The sequence below is a fragment of the Argiope bruennichi genome, chromosome 3 (assembly GCF_947563725.1).
Source record: "Argiope bruennichi chromosome 3, qqArgBrue1.1, whole genome shotgun sequence".
NCBI classification, from domain to species: domain Eukaryota; kingdom Metazoa; phylum Arthropoda; class Arachnida; order Araneae; family Araneidae; genus Argiope; species Argiope bruennichi.
The window spans coordinates 112,672,631-112,696,695 of NC_079153.1; the positions used below are offsets into that span (position 1 = coordinate 112,672,631).

A 24,065-nucleotide genomic window follows, 5' to 3' on the forward strand; every position below is an offset into this window, starting at 1 on the left:
AGTTATTAGATCATTTGTTGCTAAAGTTCCCCCAACCCCATACCATTAACATTTGGGAATGTTGCTTATGAAACTGTGAAAATTACACTTGAGGGTGTCCAAGTAGGGATTAGACTTTGTTTAGAACTTAAAAATCAACGATATCTACAATTAGAAATGAAATAGATCAGAGTTTGTTGTTTCAGTAATTTGAGGAGACATTGGGAAAATAAAATAAGAAGAGACATAAAAGTCTTATTAATCACACTTGAAAAAGCATGAATGAAAAAGAAATACATATATAGATGTAAATACTTTTAAATGGCATACCTTCTCTAATTGCCGATGAGCAGCAATGTGATAAAGACGAATGATGCCATCCAGAAGTTCAATCAGAGTTCCAAAATTATCTTTATCACCAGCATGTCGAAGATGTTGAGCTTTTGATTTTTCAGATTTTAGGAGTTTTCCTTTTGAAAAATGTTAGTACATCCAATCAAAACAAGAAAATGTTATTCATATTGGTATTTATAATTAATTTATAATTCATGAATGCAGTATGTGATTTAAAATATGTAGATTGTATGTCATCATATTTTTTTAATCGAACAAAGATCTAAACAAACACACAAACAAAATTAGAGGTAAATCAATATAAACATTTAAATAAATATAATAAAGAAAAGCTATTTCTATTTTCAAACATTAATATTTCAGTCTAAAAATAAAATCTAAAAATCTAAAAGTAAGTCATTGCATCTGAAGAAATACTTTTAATACCTATGGGGTCATTTTCAGCAGTAGCTTTTTCTTTACTAATTTCCTGGAGAACTATGTCTTGATAAATTCTCATAAGATGTGACTGAAGTCCTCCAATCCTTTGCACTTCTGTATATTGAATTGAATTATCATAAAATGAACTGCAAGGAACACTTAAACCTGGAAAAAAAAAAAAAAAAAAAAAAAAAAAAAGAAACCAGGATTTCAAAAAGATAATAAGAACTTAACTGAAAAATAATTCAAGACTTTAAAATGAAGTTAACATTTTAAACACTAAAATGCAATCTGATAATGGATGAATTTTTACAAAAGCTAACTCTAAATAACTAATAATAATATTATTATTATATATATATATCATTATTCTTTTAATTCTATATATGAAAAAAGTCTAAAACTCAACAAAAATTGTTATGATATCAGACTACACAACTATTTGAACAAGCAAATGTATATATCTACTCTTGCAAGAAAAAAAATTAGTATCAAATTACACATTTATGAAAACACAATGAAATACAACATTTTTCTATGATATTTAATTATTTATAAAAGCAATTTTAATTAAAATTAAAAATGGTAAAATTCACTAGAAAAAGTCTTACCATTCAAATCAATACCAGATGCAGAAACACATATTCGAAGAAGAGATATCAGGCGATGGAAGAAAGCTAAAGCTACTGGTAATGGGCATAAGTGCACTACAGGAACCTAAAATAATAAAACACAATAGTCGAAATAGTTTAAATATATTTTTCAGAATATATTTCAATAAATTTTGAAAAATTATATCAGTTCAACAATTCTTAGCATTTATAACGGGAATGTTCACATAACATAATTACACGAGCTCCTCCTGAATTTTCTTTCAAGAATTCTCGTAACTTAGCCAAAAATATACATCTGCTACACTGGCCCTGAAATAAAAAGTTTTCTTCAGAAAATACTTATCAAATATGTTTTTAAATATAGATTTCCAATTTAAAATATTATGTTAAAGTGTATAAACAAAAATTATCAAGGTGTGAGTTGAAAATTAAAACAACATAATATAATCACAATCTTTAAATAATGCATAGCAATATTAATTTAATTAGAGAATTTAATTCGAAATATACATCTAAAATATGATAAATAGCTGTGATAATTAATAAGGTAATAAACTAGGTTTTAAGTTTTAAAAGATTTGACAATTTTAATGTTAGATATTTAATATGTGAATAAAGATGTAACATTATGTTTCAGTTAAGAAAAAAATACATTTTCTTAAAATTACAAAATCTTTTTATGGATACATTTAGCAGCAAACAGAAGGACACATTTAATAGCAAACATTAAAATTTCATTTGCTATTGCAGAAAATATCAGGTGTACAGTTTGATTCTGCCATTTTTTCGATAGAGACTGTGTGATACAGCGGTAAGTGCTTGTCAAAATATGCAGGATCATAAATATCACACAGTAAGTGTAGACATCTGTCAATATAATGACAGTACCACATTAGTGAATTTTTGTTTGTATCATAAATTTATTCTGATTGAAGAAAATTTTCGAGAAAAATTCCCGTATTCTGCAAAAAATTTCAATAGTCTGCTCCCATTTAATGGAAATTGCAGATGCAGAACTTTGAATGCTCTGAAGTACTTTTAGTGAATCTGTTTTTAATAAAGAAAAAACATATTGAGAGAGTTTTAATGCTTCAAGAGTGGTGATTTTGAAATCAAGGACCAGCAGAGCAGTGGAAGAGAAAAATTTGTTTGAACTGGAGGTATTATTTGATGAAGATGCATGTCAAATGGAAGAAAAATAAGCAGAATCATTAGAAATGATTCAAAGATCATTTCAAAATGCCTCAAAGCGATGGAAATCATTCAGAAACAAGGAAATTAGGTTCCATAAGAAATGAAGCCTAGAGATTTGAATGACATTTCTTTACTTGTGGACAGCTGCAGCAAGAAAGAATAAGAAAAGGTTTCTATATTGCATTGATTCGGCGATGAAAAATGGGTCCATCACAATAATCCTAAGTGTAGAAAATCATGGGGAATATTCAATGCCTCCAAAATCCAAACATGCCTTCACATTGAAAGTCTATATTCATGGTACCAAATGTTTCAAGGTACCAAGGATATATTCTACATTTGATGGGATCAGCTGGGTAAGATATATTATGAACTGTTGAAACCAAGTGAAACCACCACAGAGGACTGGTATCGAACACAATTCATGTATCTGAATCGAGCAATGAAGGAGAAACGGGATCAGTACCAAGAGAAACACGATTAAATTATCCTCTAGATGACAATGCTCAGCTGCATGTCTCAAGACTGGTCAAAACAAACTTGAAAACGGAAGATCTTACCACATTTGCCATACTCTCCAGGCATTTATTTTTGACTGCCATTTCTTTTGATCTACAGCACACAGCTTGGTTGATCACAGCATTTTAAAATTGATCAATTCGTGGATAGATTTAAAATATGGATCGTTCTTTTGGTATTCAACAATAACCAAAATGAAAAGTATTTGTTACCTACAGGCAGAACTTTGAAATATGAACAGACAATCACTTTTTAAGAATAAAGCCTCACATTTGGGAAAAAATAGCAGTAACAAAGTTGTACACCTAATAATAATAATCAGAATTTATTTAATACATTTAAGTATTAAAAATATATTTAAAAATTATTGCTTTTTTATTTTATGAATAAGGGCAATTTGTTAGCATTAAACTGATCTTAATAATTTCATTAAAATAAAAACTGAAAGCAAGGGAACAGTTTCAGTGAAAGAAATTTTATAGCAAATAATTCTTTTTTATAAAAGTAAACCAATTACTTAACTGAAAAAAAGAGAAAAATTAAATTTTAATAAATTATAAAAACCTGATAGACATTTGATGCATCAAAAAGCTCTAATAAAATCTCCAGTTGAACAAGTTCCACTTCTAAATAGAAAGAAGATAAAATTGTTAAGTTATTATAAGATAAATTCTAATAAAAAATATTTTGCACTCTCAGATCATCAATTTACAATAACTAAATTGCTACATTAAGTATTTAAACAAAATACATGGATAATAATGATTTAACTCAATGACATTTTAAAAACATGTAAAAGATGCATTGCCCTAAAAAATAAATGAACAAAAAAAATTATAAAACACTTTTGACAACAAAATCTGGTTAATGGACAGTGTATGTTATTTAAAAATTATTTAGGAATCAGAAAATTAATGTTCACTTATTAAACAAACATTAGAATTCATTCAATTTAATCACAGAATTGAGCTGCCATTATAGATAAGGCACTGGTCATAAATGGGTTAGGCTTATTATTCCATAACTGGATATTAGATGACAGATATTAATATTCAACAGCTGAAAGCCATCAAAGTGATTGAATATGCCACATTATCTAATTTTTAATGGTAGATGACTAATTGCTCATAATTACCAGTTAACAAAAAATAACTTACTTAACAATAAAAATTTTTAAAAATAGATAGATATAAAGGAAAATTGTCTGAATTTTTAGGAAAATTTTTCTATTTGCTAAATCAAATTTTATGTATTTCATAACTCTATTTCTCCTAATAGAGATAATAATATGTGGATATGTGCATTTATGATTTACAGGGCAGATTATTAGACCTAGAAGTACCCTAACTTGGCACATACATATTCTAAATGGAAGAAATGTTCACTTTGGAAAGAATTTTTTTTTTTGAAACTTTAATAAAAATTTTACTGAATTAAAAATGTGTGGATAATAATATGTGGATATGTGCATTCATGATTTACGGGGCAGATTATTAGACCTAGAAGTACCTAACTTGGCACATACATATTCTGAATGGAAGAAATGTTCACCTTAGAAAGATTTTTTTAAAACTTTAATAAAAATTTTACTAAATTAAAAATGAAGCAGCATTTTATTGTTTTCACATGTTAACTTCTGATAATATAATTAACACAGAACAGTGATTTTTACATCATCTTAATATTAAAAAAATGCTCTTTTTAATGATACCAATTTTTTGGTTATAATTTTTTATATTCTTGATTAATTTTCAATATATATATATATATATATATATATATATATATATATATATATATATATATATATATATATAGCATATTTTCAACAACATAAATTATAATCCTTGTTGAAAATCAAATCTTTTTTATTGTTGTTACTATTATTTCACCTTGGCTCTCCACTCCCACCCACCTGGAATTGTTTATTATAAAGATAAGAAGATTTAGCTTATGTTGAATAGATTTCTATATGAGATATGAGTTTCATAACACTTTTGAAATACAATTAGATTTGCAAATACAATTCAGTCTGAACATACAATTAAGATTACAAAGTTGAAGAATTTTTCAAATGAGCCAACTTTTAAATAGTGCTGCTCATTCCTGCAATATAATTAGATATATAAAGACATAGACAGAAAATTAGGAAAACACACAGAATGATGAAAAGAGTAGTGTAAAGCTTCTAAAATGCATGAACTGTATCTTTATAAAATTTTGAAACTTAAAAATATTTTGTTGACAAAACTACTAAGTTATATAAATATTCATTAAAATTACCAGACCTTTAATCTCAGCAAACTAACAAGTCGCAAAATGCAGCTAATTTGAAATCATAGAAAATTTCGCTGAAAGAAGTGACCTTAAAAAAATGATAATGATGTATTTTGTGATGTTATTAATAATTTGTAGTAGTCCTTAGTAAAATGTAATGTTCATTACTGATGCAAACTCATAGATGTGTAAAAATGAGATACTATCTTACTTGAGAAGTTTGCAGTTCAATATTACACTGAATATTAGTTATATCTTTCTTCACAAATAACACAAAGGAGAAAGTTTTATCCACATGAAGCATAAAAAGAATTACTTTGTCTATAGTGTTTCTTTAGGTATTTTTTAAAAACTTATTTTGAATTTTTTTCCAACTCTTTTTTTAATCATTTTTCAATATGCATTAATTTCATGCACAGATTTCAAAATATCAGTTGCAAATAGAAATAATTTTAAAAGTCCAATCACAGAAAAACGAACAATAAAATTTAAAAAACCAAACCAAACTTACCCTTTACTACCAATTTCAAGTGGGTACAAGATTTTTGATAACAAGCTTTCCTAAAGAGTTCCTCATCAGTCATCTAATAATTAAAGATAAAAGATGGAATTGCAAATAAACAATTTTAAAAAGCATTTGTATTAACTCTAAAAATATTTAATATGCTCAATAAAGATATAAAAATAAACAAACTTCTTGTTTGAAATCGAGCCAAACTTCGGGTACAACTTCAGCTAAGCCATTTTTGTCCAAAGGCTTTACTTCCAAAAATACTGGAAACTTTATCTTGTCAAATGTGAATAAAATTAAGACTTATAATGATTTAAATGTTGAAATGCAATTCACTGCAAAATATTTTTTTAATAAAAAGGCAGCTGAGAAGTGTAAGCAACATTTACATAGTCAAAATAAGAAAACAAAAATGACTCATTTTTAAGGGTAAAAACACTGACACATTTATGCACAGTGAATCTACGGAAGTAGTAAAATACATTCAATTTTTTATTATATGTATGCTTTTGTGAGAAAATATTTATAAAATGAAAAAAATATATCAAAATATTTTTACCAACATATATAGAATGAAAGACTAGTATGATCCTTTGAAAATTTTAATGCAATAACTTGAGATAGAAACTAAATTTCTAAAAAATAGCACCAAGGAAAATATTTATCATTCACAAGTCAGAAATTACAAAATCATAATAGATAAAAAAATAAAATAAATCTAAAATTATGTAATTAAACAGTGAAACAAACATGCTAAATCTCATTATAAAAAGTATCATTATGAGGATGATGTGAGAAAGACTTGAATAAAACACAAAATAAAATTTAGCAAATGAAATAAAAAAATAATTTACTTCAATAAGCTTGCATTGAGAAGCCAATTTTAAAAAGTGTATGGCATTAAATTACAGGTAAGTGAAAATCTACTTTGAAGTTAATGCAATTAGCATAAGTAGTAAAGTAGTTCAACAATGCAAAACTTAGTTTAAACAGTAGAAAAAGAATATGAATAATATTTCTAATGATTACAATAATCCCAAGTATTCAACAAGTCATAATTTAAAGAAAAAATATTTGCCCCTATAAAAAAATGTATAAAAATTAAATTGCTATAATTAAAAATATAATTTTTCTAAATTTAAAAACTGTTAAAAAGTAAATTTTGAGAAATAACATCTTTGGAAGATAAAGAAACACTAAAAACTCACTTAATTTTTAATAAATTAAAATTTTAACTAACTTTTGAACTTTGAAAGGCTGGCAGTGATTTACCTCTTATTTTGAAGACAGATGTGCCAAATTTTATCTAGATGAAGAATGTATATGTTGTATAAGAAACACAAATCTATTGTAATGTACTTCATACATAAAGACAGACTGCTTATATTACAATACATAAATACATTAAGTAGTAAATCATACCTTTGGTAAAAAACTGACAATATGAATTTATTATTTCTTATAAACGAGAAAAAGTTATATATATATATATATATATATATATATATATATATATATATATATATATATATAAACAATAAATTTTTAATATATTTAAAATATAATTATTTTTAAAATTAAATAAGTTTATGAAGATCAACAGGAAAATATATTTAATATTTTTATATTGATTTGAGTACAAAAATAATCCACGCATTTTAGTTTAAATGCACATTATAACATAAACAAGTAAAAGGATATAATACATTTTGTAAAAGGTAGTGCTTAGTTGGAGTATGCTGCAAAAGTGCTAATGTTAAAGCTAAGTATTTCTTTTGTTCATAAAATTCAGGTGTAGCTGGTGCAAAGCGATATCCAGTCAAAAGAGCTACAACTATAAATTCTAAACATTGATGTAATTCATAAGGCTAGAAAAAGAGAAAGGGAAAGAATGATTTTAATCATGGTATGAAAAATATGTGCATAAATTGTACATACTTTTTTGCATTAAGTTGATACAATATTTAAACATATTCATTATTTTATATTTTAAATAATGGAAACATTGATTTGACCAGGAAATCAAATACTACAATAAAAATTTAGTTTTGTTTTAAAATTACTAAAAACAACATTTAATGTTTTAAATTTTATAATTTTAAAAAAGTTAATAAAAAAGTGTTTCAAAATCAAAGTTCATCAATTTAAAAGTGTAATTTTTTGCAATGTTAACTATCAAACATCAACATTAATGATTTCAAATGTTTTTGTTTTTAAAATGAAAATGCACTAAAATTTAATGGCAATAAAAAAATCTTAAAACAAAACATTACTTCCATCAGCGACCACATTATTTCAAGAACAGAAGTTATTCGAGACTTAGAATCCATTGATCTTTGATCTTTAACTTGTAAGTCAAATAGAAATCTAAGTAGGCATGCTTCTGTAAGAAAGGCATTGGCCTAAAAAAAGAACAATAATAATATGATTATAAATTATTCAATAAATTTAAATAAATTGCATAAAAGTTTTTCTTGTATAAAATGGTGCTATAACTTTTAAGTGTTTACATAACAAAAATTATATCAAGGAATATTTCTCATCCACAGAGTAGAAATGACTAAAAAAAAATATACTTTTAGGAAATTACTTTTGTAATAATCAAAGAGTAGCTTTCATCTATATCAGTAATTTTCTAAACTACTTTTATTTACTTTCCTCTTTCAAAATATTTATCATATACTGTTTAGTTTTCATGGAAGAACTTTAAAAACAAACAATTTTAATTAAACATTTATTACATGGGAATTAAATGAAATCTTAAGTTTAAATAATTACAAAATGTGAAGAAAGCATAAATTATTTTTAAATAAATCAGTTTGAGGTTTTTTTAAAAGTATAAATTGCAACAAATTTCAACATATCCTGTATTTTTTTTTTTTTTTACATAAGTACATTTTTACAATAATATGTATCATTTTTTTGCATTCAGAGAGATAAAACTAGTGATTGAATTTATATTGGAGAAAAATACAAAAGTTAAATAAAAAAAGTATCAGAAAATTGTAAGCTCAAATAACTAGAATGTGAAACAGCACTTACTAAAAGTGGACTTAATCTATGCATAAGTGGTGCAGCAACTAATAAAAGTTGAGATTTCAGTCCTTGCTTATATTGTGGTGGCCAGTTTCTTACAACTAATACAGGGTTAGGTTCCTTAGAAGAACAGTGAAATAAATTTTTAAAAAATAACATAAAAGATATAAGAATCTAATCTATTTTTATTTCTTTAAAAAATAAATTATTTTCTACTTAAACAAAATTTTAAAGAGTTATGAAAACTGTAAACACATTTAAAACCTAAAGTACATTATTCAATTCTAGACAATCCTAAATACATTATTGTATACAGTTGTATATATGTTTTAAGAATTAATTTTTTTATTACATCTAAACATAAAATTTTAAAGTATAAATTTTATAAAAAGTTTTTAAAAAATAGTTAAAGATTGTAATATATTTCTAATTTTTTATAAATACATTTTTAGTTCATCCTTTTTATGCATTTACTATTTTGCTATAATACATAGCCCCTTAAACTTTTCCTACTTAATATCAATTTTCATAAGAAAATCTTTTGAAATTTGAATTTTGCCTGAAACATTTTTGACTCTCAATTTGGAAAAGGCATATAAAAATGACTTATAACATATTTAGCTTCTAATTCACATAATAAATAAAAAAATAAACTAAAGAAACATACACAGGGTCAAACTAAGAATAAAATAAATCATATGATTAGAAAAATGCATTTAAACCAACTATTAATTGAACATGAAAACTGGTAACTGTACATGGGAAAAAACCAAAAGGAGTGATTTCCTCAAAACTATCTCGCAGTTTCTATTAAAGATGTTATCCCTCCCATATAAAATTGAGGAGTTTCATTAAGGACAATAGCATTAGCATACATCAGTCACAAAATATAGATAATTGGCCTGATTCGAGCAATTTTACAGAATTTATTGTGTAATATTTAGTACTTCATTCCTGGTATACAATTAATGCACAAGACATAAAAATCATATTAGTATTTTCGACTCATGCATGCAGAGTCATGTAATACAATATGAGACCTATAAACAGTCAACCCTTTGACAGATTTGGCTCCAAATTTGATAAGTATCTACATTTTAGAGACTAAACTTTTTTACCAAATTTTACTTATCTAGCTCTTTGCATTTTACATTTATCAAGTTTATTTGCACTTTGTCAGATAAACTTTTTCAGAATAAATTTGTTCAAAATTTGGCCTAAATGGAAAAATTTAGAGTAATAAATACAAAACAAATAACAACTTCCTTGGTCTAGCTTAAAGCATTTTTGAGTTATCATAATCATAATAATCATAGACATAATCCTAAAAAAGTGTTTCTTGGAGAAATCTGGGATGTGGAGATTCATCAAAATGTCAAATTTGAATTTTTTAATAATTACAATACATTCTCTTTATATATTTTATTTATCAGAAATTTAAAAAAAAAGCATTAAAAGTATGAAATGAGTAATTATACAAGAAATGTGAAGAATGCTTGGAAATCCTCTAAATAACTCAAAACTCTGCAATGAGGCAATCTATGTAAACATTAACACTATTGGAAATATTAACAGTTTTTTTTAAAATTTCTAGTTTTTTGAGTTTTTGAATGGAGAAATTCATATGCATACAGAAGAGTAACTCATTAATGAATTATGCTAAAATAAAACAGAAGTCCATAATTTTGGTGTTATTATTTAGTATCCTATTTCATACATCTCGTCTATTGAATTTTTTGAGTTGTTTTTATTTGCAACTAATCCTAAATAGTTTAGCAAAGCTGGACCATTTCCATGAATTCCAAAAGTTCAATGAATAAAATCAGGTCCTTTAAAAAGGTGTTTTGGTAAATCCCCCAAATACCCAAGAATACGGGAGTAGGTATGCTAGTCAGCTTTACAACGATGGAATTTCTGAGTGAGTTTCTGTCCCTGCTGAAAAGTAAGTGCATTAATGTGTCTCCTAATATATGGTATCGTTCGCTGACTTCAAATAAGTTTACTTTTAAACTGAATTGAGTAAACCATTCAGGACCTCTTTCAAAGATCATGCATGTTTGGGTAAAGCTTTTGAAAGTTTGATTATTTAAATTGTTTTAATAAAAGGAGATTTCAGAATAAGTGAGTACTTTGCCTCCATTTATGTTTCATCAGAAGCAGTCTTAGCCTAGGTAACTAATTCATTGCCATGCAGTTCAATATAGGATGGAAAACACTGAAAGTAGATAGGATATTACAAAGATAGTTGAGAGATCAGATCTAAAATATCTAAGCTTGTTTTGTGCTTACATTCATCCTTACAGAAAGATGCTGTTTTGAGGCACGACTGGTTGTTAAAATCTATTTATCTTTTAAATGCAGTCTGACAACAGTGTCAGCATATTCCAATGTTTTTGAGTTATGACATTCACAGATAGACAGACTGACATAGTCCTAAAACTGTATTTTTCAGACTTAAAGAGGTCTAAAATGCTATATATGAAAATAAATAATTTCAATCACTTCTTAATTTTGCACCTTCTGATAATAGCACACCTCGAGCAACTGTCCTGCCTGTCTCACATCTTTGAGTTAAGTGGAGAATAGATAGCTTGTTCACGAAAGGACAAGTATGGAAAATTGGTTGAATAGGTTAAAGTCTGACCTATGTTATAATAATAGAGGGGGAAAAAATACTTAGATGCTTACCTGAGTTACTGAATTGTAGAGTTCTAACAATTTTTCAAGCCACATGAGTAATTTATTTGTTTGTGCAATATCTTTCTTTGGATAAAGTTGAAGAGGAGAATATCCAGTTATAGGATACCTAAGTGGAGTTGAACCAAAATTAGCGACTAGATTTTCATTGTATGCCAGACTTACAGCTGGAAAGTACGCCAGACCTGGACCAATCTGTACTTTATCAAATGCATCACCAAGGTAATTTCCATTCCTAGAGGAGAAGAAAAAATGCAATTAAAAAATAGTAGACAAATAAATATAATAACCATTTTTAAAAAATCTGGGAGGGAGGGGAGTTATCATTACCGGTAAAATCCAATCACTCCTTTGTCCAAGTCTATTGCACAACCAATAACATCACCTGTCAGCCAAGACTTTAAAAAAAAGATCATAATTTGTTGTTTAAATTGTAATTTATAAAAAACAATAAAAAAATAGAACAGTTTTTACATATGTTGACGAGTTTATGGAGAAAAAATTCTCATATCTATAATACTTTGATATAATGCTTTATTATAATATTATGGTACAATGATTTATTAGAATATTAAAATACAAAACAGTTATAATTATACAAAAGTCTTAAAATTAAGATATATATATCCAAATATTAAATGAGGCTTATCATTTAATGAAATGTAATTGATATATAAAATTCTGAAAGTTATTTAATTTATTTTGACTGAAAAATGAATTAATATAACAATATTAAAAACATAAAATTAGCAATTAAATTAAGCAAAACATTTAGTAAAAATTATCTTCATGGTACAAATTTTATTCAATAAAAATAAACATTATATTATAGAATATTGCATAATGATTTTTTAAAAAAATCATTGGCTAATATAGAAAAAATAGATCAGAAATACAATTAAAAAAATACAATAAACCCTTAAATATTTGAAGGTTTTCAAGACTCCAATTTTGCCCATCAACTTCAGTTAGAATTCTCCTTATGGAAAAACGCACTATCTGCAAATCTCAAAAACATAAATGTTTTTTTAACTATCGTGAAAAACGAATTAAGAAACTTCTAAAAACAAAACAAAAAAATTTTATCAAACTAACAATGATAAATTATTTTTGACAACAGAATGAAAAATAAAGTATTATTTAAATACTAAATAATTTAATTTAAAAGAAATAATATAATGAAATATATGCCAATTTTAAATTACATAGACAAGGTTTCTTATTATGAGATCTTAATTGCTAAGTAAATGACATCAAAAGGATTAAAAGAAATAGTATTTAACAGAATAAGTGAGGTATTAATAGAGTGATAAGTAATATGATGAATGGATAAATGTACTGATTAAATAGTTATCAAAAAATATTTCATTAAATATGCATATAAAAATAGAATTCCCTTAAAAATTTAATTCTTGAAATATATACTTACCAACTTTAAAAAAGAATTATCAATAAAGTTCTTGCCATCAATGATACTCACTAAATTTCAAAATTTCTTGATAATTGACTTGATCGTAATTCATTAAAAGTTAAAATTTTAGCAAATATAGAAAAGAAAATTACAAACCTCTCCATATTTGTAGGTAGATACGTTCCATTTACGAATTCTATGGCCATCATAAGCATATGAATGAGGTGTATCACCAACGCCTTTCTAAAAGGATAACATGATTAATAATTGTCTTATAATCAAATATGATGTAAAATACCAAATTGATTGAGTTGCAAATTGTGAAATTTGGATACATTATATACGAAATTCCACATTATTTCAAAATCCTGGAATATTTGAAAGATATTCATAAACATCTGACTTCCAAGTTAGAATATATAAACAAAAAATAAGCACATTTTTGTATCATAAAGCTTTTTAAAATATATGAAAAATAATTTTACCTCTTGTGAAAACTTGCAGTTAATTGTAGCCCATCCAATCTGCATAACTCCTTTTGAACCAAGCATCAATTCATATTGCCATTTCCCTATAATAAACCATAACAACAATTTATTTATTTATTCAAATTAAGTTAGTTTTACATCATATACAAAAAAAAAAAAAAAAAAAAAACAAGAGAGAAATTTTGAATTATATATTTTATACATAATAGATGAAACCAATAATATTTAAATTATCTAAGAAAAAAGGAAAACATTTTTTCAAATAATATAAGAGCAAATCATTTTTTAGAATATTTAAAAAGATTAACATGTTTAAAAAAGGGGGAGGGGGGAATTTTTTTCACTATAGTATGGAAAAATATTTAGCACAAAATGTTAAAAAACAATCTGATTTTATAATTAATAAATGTACAGAATAAATTTTAACCATAATTTTTTAAAAAATTAATATCTGATAAAAATATAATAAGACAATTTATATTTGATATTAAATTATCAAATTAAGTAGAGCTCTTAAAATACAAAATAAATTACCTTTATATACACAGCAATTTCCTCTTATAGAACTAAAATTGCTTTGACTGGATAGCTAAAAGAATAAAGTACAAATTTCTGAAATCTTTTATTCTATCAAAAAGATTACAAACTACCTTAAACTATCTGCAACATCACAATTCAATATAAATAAAAAATAAGATAAGTAAAAAATTCTGGTATTTCACTATTTATCAGATTTATTTAAATAACAATTTTATAACAAATAAAATTGATACCAAAACCATTTTTAAAGATATATATGCTCATATTTAAATATCTCTGTGTATTAATTTTTTTGATTTTAATGTTGTGTACTGAAAATTTCAAAATGTATTTGCAAAATATTTCACTCAAATAAAAAAATAAAAAATAAACAGAACTTCTTTATATAAATATTAAGAAAGTGTACAAGAAATGCTTCAAGAAAATAGTTTTTAAAAGTAAAAATCCTAAATTTTTTTAAATGTCCATACATATATAATTAATAACATTCATGCAGATAGCATAAAATCAAATAATTTTATACACCTTTCTGGAAATGGAATAGATATTTTTTAAAATCATATATAGAAAAGTGCCGTTACATTTTCATTATAAATTAAGATGGCATACCTGATATATATGACCTAGTAAGGAAACTTTAGTGTAATAAATGTTAAAATGCCTTGGAAAAAAATTAAATTTAAATATGAAATTATTATTCTAAGTAACTAAATAATGCAAACCATTTGTACATTATTTAAACATATCATTATATAAATCTTTTTTTACATAAATAAACATATCAAAAACTAAACTTTTAAATAACACAAATAATTAAGTTGGTTAAGTTCTTTTTCCATAATGTGACAGAAGTTAAATGTAAATTAAAATAAAATTAAAGTGAGATAAAGAGAGAAAAAAATTTATGAAACAATCTTTTGGGAAATATGGTTTTATTATCAAATTTTATTTAATTGTATGGTTCAATTAAGTAATAAAATGAAATATAATAGAGCATTAATCATATAACTTAAAAAGACACATAATAAGAAATTAATTAATTGAAATAAGCTAAAATAATTAGCAAAGACAAAACATAAAATTAAAAAAAAAAGATAATAAATTGCTACTCTGCAGTTTAATGCTCTGAAACTTTCTGACAATATCCCATGATCAAATAAAATATATGATACCCCCATTTGTTGAAGCTACCTGTCATTCACTATATTTCAGAGCTGTTTTCATAATATTAAATCTACCTTCATGAGACAAATAATGTCATCATAAAGAAAAATATAATTTAAACTATGAATATACAGAAAATATTTTAGAAAACACCTTTCAAAGAATTATCATAAAAACTATTTCGCTAGCTTTCTTAAATGCGGAGAATTGTCCCGTCAAGATAAATTCAATTTGGTCTAACTTATATTTGTCTAAACTAAACTAGAATATTAGATGCTTAATACAATTGCAATATACACATTAAGTATAAAAAATCAAGAGAACTGAATGTTACTTACACCAAGTCTATCACGATCAATAACTAAACTACCAACATTACTAGAAACATCAAATATAACTTTTTCTGGTCCTATAATGCCTCTGTTTTCTGAAATAAACAAGAAGTGAAGTCAAGAAGCTGCATCAATTATGCATTAACAATCGGTCACATTTAACAGTTTAATTAAAAAATTAATCATTTCAATTAGAATCTTCATTTATAAACATAATAAATATATTAATTTGTATGGCAATTGCAAAAGTACACTTAATTATATCAAATGTAGCAACTACAATAATATAATTGATGGAGAATTGTACTTTTTTATCATACAATTGTAGTTCTTGATATATTTGGTGTGTATTTTGTCCAATACTAAGCAAATAGAAAAACTCAAACGGTTAATGCCACATAAAAGTAAAAAGGTAGTAATAATGCAAATAAATGTAAAAATACCTATTATTTATTTATATATTTAACATAATAGTACAAAAGAACTAAACAATAAAGAAATATTATTAAGAATGCTTTACCATTTAAATGCATTGACATTTCAGCGACTTGAGAGGCTTTCCGTAATTCTTTATCAATGAAATCATCAATATTATCCAGGTTGAGGCTATCCCTAGAAAAATAGTTGAATTAAAAATTAAATTTAAAACATAAAAACAATTTAGAATGACCTTAATAAATGTGAATAAAATTTTAATTATAATTTACACAACATTAAAAATATTTTCAAATTCTGCTTATGAATTTTAAAGTTTACAGAATTCAATTAAAAGATTAAAACTTATCAAGAGTTATGATGACATAAATTATATACTACTGTAGAACATGAATAAGTAAAAGAGAGCCTCATAATAACAAAAATAATGCTAATGTAGTAAATTGAATGAAAATCAAGTAGAGAATTTTAAATTAATATTGTTGAAAAAATAATTTTTACCTGATTCCTATTTCCATTTTAAAATTTCTCACACATTACTATTTATTATATTGTAGAAAGTAGGACATATTTTCTTCCGCAACATAAAAGTTCTTCAGAATTTGAACATGATTTCTCACTAATTTATACTTCAAAATGAAAAATGCTAAGCAGGAAAATTTTCAATACCATTATCAATTATGAAATATATTACATTGAATTTTAAAGTGTTTCATATAAACAAATTTATTTTTATATTCCCCATTTTTTCATCCATCATAGAGAAGTATTAGTGTATTTTAGTTCTAAAATGTCAATATAAATAAAGCTTGTAAGGGTTTTTTTTCCCCATTTTTATTTCTTTCTTGGATAGAACAAACTTTCAATATCCAATTTCAGAATAAATTTTTCATAATCCATTTCACCTAAAAAGTTTCCTTCAAACTCAAAAAAATAAGAAAATAAAGCATTAAATAATGGTAACTTAAAGTAAATTAAATAAAAGTTATCTATTTTTTAGAAAAATTTTTATGAAATTTGCTGACAAATCAGGATTTTTCAACAACATTTTTTGTTTCCAAATGTAGAAGATCCCGAAAGAAAAGCCTTTTTGCACAATTTCCTGATCCTAATAATTTTTCTGCACAATTCTACAAAGTGTCATGTTTCATGATTTAAGGAACTCTAATATCAAGAAAGCGAAGAATTAAAAAAAAATCTTACAAACATTTTATTCAAGTTCTTGTATAAATTACATTTCTTTTATATAGGTAATTGTTTTTAAGGATACATTAAACAACATCTATTAATATTCTGAACATTTGAAAATCTTTTTTAAATTTTTTTTGGAACAAGAAGAAATTATAAAGAAAATATATCAAGTTACATACATAAAAATATAATAATAATCAATAACAAAAACTGTGGAAATTAACTATAATACTTACAATAATATATGTCCATGTTCACCTAAAGGTTGATTTCCACCTCCACCATAAACTTGTTTTATAACACTCTCTGAAAAAAAATCATAAAAGTAATTAAAACATTTTTGTTTATAAGAGATGCATGGAGTTTAATTTAGGATGGGGGGATCTTAACATAAAAAAACCAGTTAATAACATTTATCAATCTATCTATATATAGCATTTTTGCAGATGTCAGGGCAACAACAAGACAGTTTTGGATTTAATTTCACTTCATTTTCACACTGGATGACACAACTTATAAATGAGAATAACATGCGATTGGTCACAGTGGGACACAAAAGAAAGGTGTATAAAGCTTTTCTCTCAGTTCTTTTACTTAGAGATTCTTATAAAGATTTCTTTGACATGTGCCAGTTCAGGAAAGAGAATGTTAGGAAAGAATGCTGTAGGCATAAGGGAATTTTATCCCTGTTACAACTTAACTTATTAGAGCGTATGTTAGAAATAATTAAATGAAAACTTGGGACTTGCATCAAGAAATAAGAGAACATGTTTGAATAAAGTAATATGGGTTGCTTTAGGATTAACAAAGAGGTAATCAGGATTTAAATTAGATTAAGAGATATCATTAAATATATATATATATATATATATATATATATATATATATATATATATATATATGCAATAATTAGAGCGATGTGTGGTTGAATAGAAGACAAATTTGGAGTTAACTTCAATTTGTTTTTCCATGGAAGGGTATGATTTGTATATGGGAAAAAGCGATGAAACATGTGTGTCTACATCAAGACACAAGAGAAAAGGATAAGTTTTTGTCTTAGTGTTTTTATTAAGAAATTCTTTTAGGATTTGTTTCAATACATATTAATTCAGGAAAATTAATCTTAGGTAAGGAAATTTGGTTTCTTCTCTTTTATATTCCTAGTTTCAAAAAGCCAAATATATCATATTGATTTTAATTTAATCAAAAAAACTCTATCAAAAATTTAAGTACAAAAATGTTGCAATAAACAAAAATATCAAAACATTTAACAGTAAGTCACTTTCATTCAGAAATTTGGTTTCAGTATCTCTTGCTATCAAAAAACATAAAATTTAAATTAAACAACAATTTCAAACAAAATGTATAAAATAAAATTTCTGTAACATAATATAAGTATCACAATACAAAATTTGTCATGGCTGTTGTGAATCAGTCAGATATCTTCAAAAAGAAATTAAACCAGAGTGATATACAAGAGAATTTAAAAATAAGGAAATTCCAAGAATAATATTTTGAAATTTAAACAATTATTGACAGTAATTTGAATGTATTTGAGTCATAACTATTGTAAATTCAAATAAAAACACAAAAATTAATCAAAAAATACAAAAAAAAAAAAAAATGCTTATTTTGCTTCTTTGATAAAACACAATTTCATTATTTAAGTATAAATTGATTTGAATTATGTTACTCAAATTTGATTTTCAGACATATTTTGGAAGTGGAACATCATACAGCCTATGCAATCAATGAAATCACTCTCATCACTAGTGATGAATGGAATAAAAAATATATATAAAAATTAATACACTCACATTAATAAAAAGAAAATTATTTCAATTCCAAACTAAAGCAATCTTTTCATACATTAGTATTCCCTTTCAGAATTTAAAAAATCTAAGGTGCTAAAATATTTCATTGCAAATCATTGAAATTTGCAACGTATTTTAAAATTTAATGCTTAACAAAACATAAACATGTCTAATTCAATGCCTGTCATCACAGAAAATATAACTTAGGATCAAGTAACATCAACAAGGGAGTAACAAGACTTCAAATTTTATCCAAGTATTATATACAAAATTAAAATGCTCATTTGTAAAAAAAAAAGAAAAGAAAAGAAAACACTCTGAAAGTTTTTAAAAATTTACCAAAAAATAGAAAGAAAAAAAATGACTATCAGTCTGATTAATATTTTGAAAACTATTATTTAGTAAGAAATATAAAATAGATGCTTTTTCAGACTCCAAATAACATTAATTTACATTCTTATTTCCAAGTGTTTATCCAAAAACTCTTATAACATTAACAAATACTGTAAATTATATTCTATCCAATTATTAACAATCTCCATCAATATTTATATTTAATAACTGAAAATTTTGCCATTTAAAAGATAAGATTTACATATAAAAGTACAAGAAATAAAATATTGAATTAAATATAGAAGTTATTTATAACATTACAATATACTGCTGATATAAAAAGATCTAAAATTATTGGCTGAGCCTGCGAATAATGATAAATTGATATGAAAGATGCTAGAATTAGGATAATTTTATAAGAATCATCTCAAGTTAAACATCTGGCCATTATAAAATTTTTATTTATATTTTTATCATACAGAATACAAACATGAAATATTTGTGATTACTTTGTTACTGTCAAATTCAAATTAAACATTCAATACAACTAAATATATATAAAAAAAAACACCTGCGATTATTGTCAAAATTTCATGCATTAAAACCATTACGATCGAGATTCTTACCCTTTTAACTTCCATTAATTTAAATATTGGATAATAAAATAAAAAAGTACTTAAAAACAGAATTATCATACCTAAACAAAGTTCATTTTCCATAGATTTACGCATTCGATCACTTGTGCACTCCATTAAAGCGAATTTCTTTTAAGTTGCAAAATATTTATAAACAATATAATTTAAAATTAATCTCCAATTTTCATGTATAATACATCCTACCTACGCACAACCCTAACAACCACACTTGCATCAAATTCCAACTCCGTTTCAGATTATTGTTTACAAAAATTCTTAGTAGCAGACGAGAATTTTTAGGCTACAGTTACGGAAATCTTAAGATATAAGATATCATATCTTCTACATGATGTTGTCACCCTTGAGCTATTTCAATGATGATTATTTTAAGGTTCTAGAGATGCTGAGTCAATGACTCTTTTTGAATACGAATCTTTTTGCCATTGTTATCTTTAAATATCTAATCAAAATTATTATTATTTGAATTATACTATAAAAAGTGCACTGAAGTGTAATATAAAATCATATATAAAAGTGCACTTAATTTCAGTTTCGTTATATTAATGTTCCTGTTTTAAAGCAACTCTAAAGCTATTTCAGGACTGACCCCGTAATTTTGGACCACGGTCAGATAACAAGGGCGATACCAGAGATGGCACCCACCCCGTGTCGAAGCGAAACTTCCACATTATATCAGAAGGAAGACGTTTGGCCCCGACGGATTTAACGTGTACCCGAACCGCTTACACAATTGTTTTTATTACCACCAGGCCATCGCGGTTTTTAAAGGCCGCATAAAGTGTTTTGAAAAAAAAAATTAATAAATAAATTTAGAAATTGTCATTTCTTTTAGGACACATTCTTCGAAATTTTTGTTTCTAGTTCTATATGCAGTCAACAGATAACTTCTGCATTAAAATCTTACTTTCTTTTCTAATATTAAATCATAGCTATGTCTAATGATTTGGTCATGAAGTAGTATAGACAAGATTTAAAGAAAATTAAATATAGTTAATATTCTCAGTGAAAAAGATGGTTACTAAAAAAAAACTTTTAAATAAAAAGAGAAGCCCATTCTATTGCGTTTAAAACTGAGTAGATTATGAAATTTATTCATATTACCATCTTATAAAAACGCGCAATTTCAGACTACTCCATCGATCGCCTTAAAGAAAATATGTCAATCAGTGCCCAGAGTTTCCCCAAGGCCTATTGGCCTAAGATTATGAAAATGTTTATTGGTCTAAAATTATACTATTCAAAACTTCAGTATTCTATTAAATCTGGCAAAGGAAGACTTTTTTTTTTTCCCCTTCCTTTATTTAAAAGTTGGTGTGTCAAGAATATTTCACTTTAGAACTAAAGGAATGTATAAAATTTAGCTTTCATAATTTCTTTAAAACTGAAGCAAAATATTATATTATTATTTACATCATTTAACTCCTTTTGAAAATAAAACTAAAAATTGATGAAATAGAAAAAAAAAAATTATTGAATAATTCTTCACGATAGTGAAGAAATTATGAAAATTATTCTGTGTAATGCTCATAAGATTTCATGTTGAACTATTTCGTTTTCTGTACTCGTATTTTTTTTAAAAAATGTGATGGGTTTGAGCCAAAAATGTATTTATGTAAATTGAGGTTTAATCACTTCCATTTTAACTTAAGTTGAAATTTTATTTGAATTGGCAGAAAATTAAAAATACATAGTACATTGAACAGACTGGCTTAAAACCCCCATAACAGTATGAGTGAATTATATGACTATCAAAATTTGAAGCTTAAAATATTCTGCTGAAGACGCTATTAAGAGACAAAATTGCATAAAATATTTCATTGAAATTTATAGGCACATTAATCCTGGCGAACGAGCTAGTAGCCAAAAGTGGCTAGCAAGTAATAAATTACATTATTAGAAATTGGTATATATTTCAGAATGGCGCGCATTCTCCTATTTTATATGGATTCCTATAGAAAAAATTGTTTTGTTTTTGTTTCGTCGTACGAGTAAGATACGGGAACTATGCCCGTTAAGCGAGGTTCCACTGTATTGAGTATCATTGTGTGGGGTACGAATGCAATATTTTATACTAAGAGACGCAAAAGGCATACATTTACATATAAAAGATACAAAACATCATGAAGACATTAAAAAAATAGAGGAGAATTAGAAAAAATGAGGAGAGTGAAAATGATTATTGAAGTCTAAATTTATAAAAAAAACCTACGTCTTTTAAAATAAAATATCGCACTTAAAATTAAGTAAATAAAGATAAGGAAAATAAAGATATTTCGGCATCATTCATTTAAAATTTCAAAATTCATTGAAGGAGTTGAAGTACGCTTTTATGCCTTTTTTGATTTTGAATACATTTTTTTCATAGCTATGTAATAGCAAGAATTTATTAAAAAAAATTTGATAACAGATGAAACTTCTATGTGCGGGTGAATTTTTTCCAGGTTTTGATGCTTTTAATTTCTATTGTTGTACTTTAAAATTCATGTTAAATACTTTAACTCATTTTTTATTGCTTTTCATAAACAAGAAACAGCAATATTAGCTAACAGTTTTATATCATTTTTGTATATGCGATCATTGATGTATTGTCTAAATTTTATACCAATACTTGTAGTTTTTTCCCACACGGTCATACATAATATCATAAATTTTTTTTATTTCCCAATTCAATACTCTTCCGTTCATAGCTAGGAAAGTGAAAGGTATGAAAATGCTTTTTATAATATATTTGCAGGTTAAATCATTAAATTTGAGATAATTTTATATAAAAACTCACTTAAAACCGTGAGTATTATGGTGGTGCGACCAACTGTGTGCTTAAAATTTGATAAATCAAAAATAAATGATCTTAATTTTTTAGATATTAGAGACGGAAATCAAAATAAAATTGTAAATATTAAAAGAGTATGCAATGTAAAAGACGTATTCAAATCATGCACATGTGTAAAGTAGTAATTACCTAATTGATTCTAGTATTCCAGGTTGTATCACTTCTCGACAATTATAACAATAGGATTGGGGTCCGAAGTTTCTGAAAGGACAGACCCTATAGCCATAAAAAAAACCTTCGATTCTCCTGGTTTTGTTTTTCTCTGCTCCTTTTATGAAATTGTCCTCCCCCCAGTTATTATCATGTTGTAAATTAAAGGTATTTTTTTAAATTATTAATCATAGGGATAAATTTATTACTGATCTTCAAAACGTAAATTATATATCATTATAAAGTTTTAAAATTCCTCAACAATAAAATAGCTAGACATTATAGTAATTGAAAAATGATCTTGAAGGTCTATAGCGATATTTTCATATTAAAGTTTTTGATTATAATCTTTAAAATAAGAATTTGATTTTCGAACTGCAAGTAACAAATTTAATAAACTTCCATATTTCATTTCCATTATCACTGTATCTGATAATTAACTAGCCATGAATATAAACTTATTAATATAAATAATTAAAAAAGTGTATTTACACTTTTCAGATGTTAATAAAATAATTACTTAAATCTACGTAGATTCAATTTTTTTTTGTTTTTATTTATTTAGTTTTGATAAGTTGCACGATAAATAACTTGGTATTATTTAAAAGACGATTTTTCAAATAAAAAAAATGAAAAAATTTGTGACGGTTTGAAATTTATTTTTGTGTAATAATACTTTCGGAACTTATCATGGAAAAGTGACAAAAGCAATCTTAATATTTAATTAATTAAAAATTTAAAAAATATCTCTTAGTTGTACATTTTCAGCCTTTAAAGTATATATGTATTACACAGAAAGAGAGAGAGAGAGATTTTACTCAGATTTAATTTTCAGAGCTCCACGCATGGAAGTTTTGTGTTTCCAAGCATAGTAAAGAAACCAGAAAATGGATTTTGAAGCCTCTCTTCCACCGAATAAATGCAAATTTGACACATAACTATTAAAAAATGATTATATACTAAGTTTCTTCAACTTATGTTGTTGCGTTGTTATCGGTTTTATATGGAAGTAAAAGTACATACCATGGATATAAAACCATTGAATAAAATTGACACCTTGTCAATTTGATTCAAATTTTGATAAAAATCTGCTCTTTAGATGCTAAGAATGTGTGCTAAA

At 25.3% G+C, this 24,065-nt stretch overlaps 1 protein-coding gene across 2 annotated transcripts in view; it reads right to left on the bottom strand.

Annotated features, from left to right (window-relative positions):
• The window catches only part of LOC129962737 (E3 ubiquitin-protein ligase RNF123-like), a 32,771-nt gene extending 12,544 nt beyond the window's left edge, over positions 1–20,227 (bottom strand). The window contains exons 1-19 of one of the 2 annotated variants that reach the window (XM_056076711.1): positions 20,007–20,227; positions 17,399–17,468; positions 16,057–16,148; positions 15,543–15,631; positions 14,035–14,089; positions 13,498–13,583; positions 13,169–13,255; positions 11,932–11,999; positions 11,593–11,836; positions 8,911–9,024; positions 8,142–8,270; positions 7,568–7,736; positions 6,052–6,152; positions 5,869–5,941; positions 3,645–3,706; positions 1,605–1,676; positions 1,365–1,470; positions 760–918; positions 310–449 (exon numbers count right to left, since the gene is read on the bottom strand). In XM_056076711.1, the coding sequence (XP_055932686.1) occupies positions 310–449; positions 760–918; positions 1,365–1,470; positions 1,605–1,676; positions 3,645–3,706; positions 5,869–5,941; positions 6,052–6,152; positions 7,568–7,736; positions 8,142–8,270; positions 8,911–9,024; positions 11,593–11,836; positions 11,932–11,999; positions 13,169–13,255; positions 13,498–13,583; positions 14,035–14,089; positions 15,543–15,631; positions 16,057–16,148; positions 17,399–17,468; positions 20,007–20,061 (1,971 nt within the window). In that variant the 5' untranslated portion in view covers positions 20,062–20,227. Of the gene's footprint in view, positions 1–309; positions 450–759; positions 919–1,364; positions 1,471–1,595; positions 1,677–3,644; positions 3,707–5,868; positions 5,942–6,051; positions 6,153–7,567; positions 7,737–8,141; positions 8,271–8,910; positions 9,025–11,592; positions 11,837–11,931; positions 12,000–13,168; positions 13,256–13,497; positions 13,584–14,034; positions 14,090–15,542; positions 15,632–16,056; positions 16,149–17,398; positions 17,469–20,006 lie in introns of both variants that reach the window. The other variant, XM_056076710.1, reaches the window with a different exon arrangement.
• Positions 20,228–24,065: the final 3,838 nt, after the last annotated feature.